This window comes from Streptopelia decaocto (genome assembly GCF_964273445.1).
Source record: "Streptopelia decaocto genome assembly, chromosome: 4".
Classification (NCBI taxonomy): domain Eukaryota; kingdom Metazoa; phylum Chordata; class Aves; order Columbiformes; family Columbidae; genus Streptopelia; species Streptopelia decaocto.
The window spans coordinates 24,461,009-24,467,008 of NC_138658.1; the positions used below are offsets into that span (position 1 = coordinate 24,461,009).

The following is a 6,000-nucleotide window of genomic DNA, read 5'->3' on the forward strand; positions in this document are numbered from 1 at the left end:
TTCCCCTTGCTTGGAGGAAAGGGGAGCAGGGTGGCTGTTTGGTATGGGACTAAAGAGCAAAGAGTTTATCTCCTCGGCATTTCTGAAATGCCCATTAAAGCATCATAAAACCTTAAAAGGCATTTAACAGGTACCTTAAATAGCACTGCTTCATCAAGTACTATGACTTAAGAAAAGCTGCCTCCCCCATGCTGAGTGTGAAATTTACTTTAGACGGGATGCCCCCCCACACACTTCAGTGCAAGCAAGAACTTGTTTCTTTAAAAGCACAGTTAGTTGAAAAGTATTTAACCAGGCTTGGTATATTTGTTTTAATTTTGCTCCCTGACAGGAACTAGATCTGATCATTCTTTTTTATGCTCTTCTCTACGACCACCTTCTACCCCCCCACCCACCCAGCAGATTTGCACACAAGCAGACACAACCTGCTTCCATTTTATACAGCCGGTTCCCCGATCCAACCCAATATAAACCATTTATCTTAAAATACTGCTGTAAGCAATCTCGGAAACCTGTTTACACTCGTCTGGTTACAGGAAAAAATAAAGCAACCAACAGACAAGTCCACAAGGGAGAAGAAAATCAGTTTCAAATAGCTATTAATTTGTTGGACTGGGAGAGATTTGATAGCGAGTAATTAAGGCTTTGCTTTTCCTGTTAAAAGAAAGTTTATGTTGAGAGAATGTAATGGACCCTCAGCGAGAAAAAAATATATAAGAACAAATCTATCCAGGACGCGTCTTCAGACACATTTCTCTAAAAGACGGTGTAAAAATCAACAGCGAACTGCGCCTGAAAAGGGGCGAGGGCATCACTAACACTACCAGCCCACGCAAAACCCGCAATGAAATCTACCGACAGCGACAAAAAGTTATTTAATGCCGTACCTCGACTGGGCAGCCATGGCGAAGTTCATACAGCCAAGCGTCCTCTATCCATGAGCTCTCTTCCCCGGCTCTCCAGGCTCTAACCCCCTGCCAAAACCTTCTCTTCCATCTGCCGGGCTGCCTCCCCGCCCCGGCTCCCGGTGCCCGCGAGCGTGTCCCTCTCAAATGTCACCGCGGCCGCCGCCCCCCGCACCGCGCCGTCCCCAGCCCGGGCTGCCTGGCGCAGGCTGCGCTCTCACTCATCATGTTGAGCGACATCCGGGCACACGGGCCCTCCCCCGGCCGCCCGCATTCCCGGCCCCGGGGAGGGGGAGGCGGCCCCGCACTTCCAGCTGCGGGGGGGTGGACACCATGCCAACCCCGCTAAAAATCCCGAGCGCCGGTTCGCAGCTTGCGGCCCTCAGCGCTGCTCGCCACCGGTGCCCGCCTATTTCTGCTTCTTCCCTCTTGCTCGCTGGGCAGCGGGTCTCGCCGCGGTCCGCACCGCGAGTGTCCGCACCGTGCGCGCCTCCCCCTTTCCTGCCAGGGCTCCGTGGTACAACCCAACCTCCCTACATGGAGATGCTGCGGGACGGGCTCGCGGCAGCGGCCGGCGCGGAGACCAGCGCGGGCACGGCGCTCCGTGCCCCGGCCGTGCGCCCTCTGCTCCCGAGTCCCACATCCCAGGGGGTGTGGGGTTTTTTCCTTTTTTTTTCTTTTGGTGGTGGTATTGGTGCTTGTTTCGCTTTTGGCTTCGTTTTCCTTGTTATTTGTTTGTGGGTTTTTTGTTTTGTTGGGAGTTTTTGCTGTTTGGTTGTTTGTTTTGTTTTGGGGGGGTGTGTGTTTTGTTTTAAGAAAAACCAAAGGACACGTCTCACCTAGTTCTCCAAATACAAGACCATCTTCAAAACAAATACAGGACCCAGATGTGAACACGGTATTCCACCTGGCAACGCCGACATAGCAGATGAAAACCCGACTACACCAACTAAACTTGCAGGTGTCCATACTTAAAAAAAGTTTCTGAGCCTGCAATTTGAAGTGTTAGTAATTTCTTCTGGGTGCTGGTCCTGACTGCGGCTTGTAGACTCACACAGAAAGCAGCAATACCTGTCCCTTGCTCGGGGTGTTCCCTGGCACAATTGTAAAAACAAACTACTCCTACAACTCCTTTCAGTCAGTAATTAACCAAGCATTCAGTAAGCAAAACAACGGATCCAAGATCCCTTCAACCTTTCTGGACAGACTACATATGGCTAAGATTTCTACCAACACTGTGACAATGTTACATTCCTCCTATTTTTCTGTTTTAAAGCCCAACATCTTGTCAAAATACTCAGCAGACACCAGAAGAGAGTTTATACCCCAATTCATCGGAAATAATAAATCATTTTAAAAGTTCTAGAAGCACATAATTTTAAGTACATAGTTTAAAATATTCTAGCTAGACTATCAGATTATTTTCCCCCCATTCCTTGACTTTGCCCCAGAAGGAAAGATTGTAAATAGAAAACTGCAAGAAAAAAAGTTGCTCTGATTATAAAGTAAGCAGATAATACCACTGTTCTATCAGATAATCATGGACCCAACTGCTCATCAGACAAATAGAAAAAACAACGCGAGATTAATAAAAAACACAACTCAAGATAAAAAACATAACAAGACAAAATTCACACCCAACTTTTTGTGAAATTGTATGAAGCCCTGGAAGTGCCAGTAAAACCACTATCATCTCTGAAGACAAGATGACAATTTCACAACAACTAACAAATAAGGAAACCCCTGAGGACTACAAAATGATAACAGTACAAGTTCTGCAAGCAGGAGGCACCTGTCCTTGGAAACAGTAACTGTAAAACAAAACCTCCAACTCCCAGCAAAGTTCATAAACATTTCACACACATGCAAATGCTTGCATACACACTTTTTAACTTAAAACTAAGCTTGCAGAAGCAGCCATTTAGTGCGAGGGTTGTATGTAAATGAGACAGCACAGAAGGCGCCAAGAGCTGATTACTGTGTACGTCCTGTGATGCAGAGGTAATGAGATTAACGTGAAATCCTCACACAACTCTTCAATAAGGGCATCTCCACAGAGACCCATCTCCATCTCACCAGGTGACGAACAGAACGACAGCACATCACAGACAGAACATCACCTCGCAGCAAATCTCAGAAGGGAAGACAAGCGTCCTGGATTGCAGCAGGGCTCTCCAAAGAGGCAAAACTACCTACCGGTATTGGGTTGCTAACATTGGTAGCTAATACTTCTTATTTCACAGCATTTTGTACATTCAAAGTGCTGTAGAAGGAAGGAGAGCAGCTCTTTTCCCTAGGCACCTAAATCAGGCTCTTAACTCTGCTGAGACTGGTGACCACAAGGCCTTTCAGTCAGGTTTTTTATAGGTAGTTTACCACACATACCTAGAATCATAGAATAATTTTGGCTGAAGAGACCCTCAGGATCATTGAGTCCAACCATAACCTAACCTCACTCTAGCACTAAACCATGTCCCTAAGAACCTCATCTAAACACCTTTTAAACTGTTCTAGGGATGGTGACTCCACCACTTCCGTGGGCAGCCTGCTCCCAGGGAAGCTGTTTCTCTGATAATGAGACAGCGTCTTACATTAATGTTTGCTCCAAAACCTATCGCTTTTATTACATGTGTAGCTGCCTGGACCATATTTAAGTTGTCTTTTTTTTTTTAATGGACTGTAACTAGAGCTTATTTTTGGAGTAGGGCTTATATTTCGAGCATCCTCAAAAATCTTGAAAAATCATGCTAGGGCTTGTTTTCAGGGTAGATCTTGTTTTACACTCCCTTTCCACTCCCCTGATTTGAGAGCTGATTTGAGAAATGGCTCAAACAATCTCAGGTCCAGGTCTGGAGTTCACCATTCTACCATTCATTCTACAAATTAAAACTCTTCTGCGAGGTACTTTCAGAAAAACAAGCTAGAAAATTCTCAACTACACCCTCTTGCTGTTGGCTTCAACTGTGTCATAACTTGAAAGGGGCTTTCTGCTTCTTTTAATGTGTTTTTATTGAAGCTAAACTCATTGATTTTCTAATCAGGGGATTTTTTATCATTTTCAGATAAAACAACCCCAAGGAAACACACCCTATCCTCAACCCCTTTTCCTGCCAGGAAAAAGGCCAAAGGAACATAGAAAGCAACCGCGAAGCATAAATGCTATGCAGATACACGATGTGCAAGCCTTTGTCACTAGGAGAACAGCTTAAGTGGGTTTCAGCACTTCACAGTGCTGAAAACAAAAAAAAAACACAAAACACCACAAAACACCCAAACAAAACAAGAAACCAAACACACAAAACCCCACAAAAAACTCATACAAAACCCTCTCAATTGTTGGGACTACCAGTGCTGGAGCTGGATTCACAAATGGTGAACTCTTCTCAGGTAACAGATCTCCTCCCTCCCTAGCCTTAAAAAAAGTTTCAGACTCCAGATGAGTACCCCAGTCCTTGGACCATTGCCGGTCTCTCCTAATCAGCTGTCACATTTTGACAAGTTATTAGACAGCTACGACAGAGAGACTAAAGATAGCCAGGCTGTCATCTGGGGGCACAAGAAACTGAAGATTCTTAAATACATATTTCAAAAGGTTTAATTTAAAGCAAAACAAATTGACAACAGGTCTTAAAAAGTTGTGGGATTTTTTCTGTTGTTGTTGTTTTTTAAATTTTTATTTTGCAAGATAGAATGACAGAATAATTTCGGTGCCTGGGATATCCAGACATCGGTTAATCTAACTTCTGCCCTCAAAAGCACAACCAATTTAGACCAAGTTGTACTTGAAAAAAAAATCCCACATCCTCTCTCAAGCTCATGTGTCACTCCAAGGAACTTTGTTCTTCTCCCTACAAAAAGCAGTGGAAGATAATAATGCTGAGAGTCTGACATCTTCAGAGAAGAGAATATATTTAACTGCTGCTAGAAAGCTCTTAATAAGTACAACTAAGAGCACTTATAATTTAATATACTAATACCAGCACCAAAACTGCATACCTAGCCAACATTTTTGAGCGGTTTTTCAAACAAAAGCAAAAATCCTAGTTCCCCTGGAGAGTTATATATGTAATTATCTTCTGCAATTTCAGCTATAAATATTAGAAAACAGAAAAAGGGAGACAGTTACTTAAGGCTATCTACTTATTTTTAATAATTAAGAATTTGTTTAGTCTTTGTCAAGTAAATCTTTCACACAAGCAATGACAAAACTCTTTCTGAAACACGGGATACTCTGCAAAGTAAGGAAAGGAGTCAAAAATCTATCCCTCTATATGAAAGTATTGTTATCAAGTTTGTGGTTTCCCGCCTCCCCGCCATATCTATCTAGACTGTTACAGTACTTTCAAACATTGGTAAGCTATTGATAGGAAGAAAGCTCTACCAAGCTGGTGAATTTAAGGTCCTTCCAACATGACCTTCTGCCGTTTAAACAAAGGAACAAAAATGCACTGCTATACCAACAAAGTTCCTACTTCCTGTGCACATCCAGTGTTGCAAATGCAGAATACCAACGTGGGGATCGACACTTTTGGCTACCCCGCAGTTCCCACATTTTGCTAAAACCTGGGGAATCCACACCTCTCCAGGAACCTGCTAACTGGTGTTTTCCACAGCTACTTGAGCATAGAGGTTGTAACTATTTCCTATGTGTTACAAGAGACTTGGCACTTGTATCAAAGCTGCTACAAAATATTGCTAAATAGTGCAAAACATTCTTATGATATAGATGGGTAAGTGTATGCACAAAAGAGGCAATCAAGTTACTTCACATCTACTTTGCAGAAATCCTGCAACAGAAGTAAAATTCAGCATTTCTCCCCCAAGATCTACACTTCAACTAATTCCACCCTGTCCCCCCGGTGAAGGGAATGCCAAGTACCCTGGGCTCCAAAAAAACACTTAGGGAAGTATCAAGACTTTGACCACACATCAGACCTTCTGCCTGGCTAGAAATTAATTTGGACCAGGGCCTGCAGTTCAGACCACATTTCCAGATGTGTAACACAAGCCAGGTGACACAGCTTTTAAGAAAGTTGTGAAAGAAAATAATAAAAGGGTCAGTTTCCATAAGATCTGCTTCAAATTTTCTGAAGCC

The 6,000-nt window shown here is 43.5% G+C and overlaps 1 protein-coding gene across 1 annotated transcript in view; it reads right to left on the reverse strand.

Moving 5' to 3' along the window:
* AFF1 (ALF transcription elongation factor 1) overlaps nucleotides 1-1,106 on the reverse strand; it is a 102,766-nt gene extending 101,660 nt beyond the window's left edge. Inside the window, exon 1 of the mRNA XM_082051617.1 lies at nucleotides 888-1,106. Coding sequence (XP_081907743.1) covers nucleotides 888-916 — 29 coding nt within the window. The 5' untranslated portion in view covers nucleotides 917-1,106. The remainder of the gene's footprint in view (nucleotides 1-887) is intronic.
* Nucleotides 1,107-6,000: the final 4,894 nt, after the last annotated feature.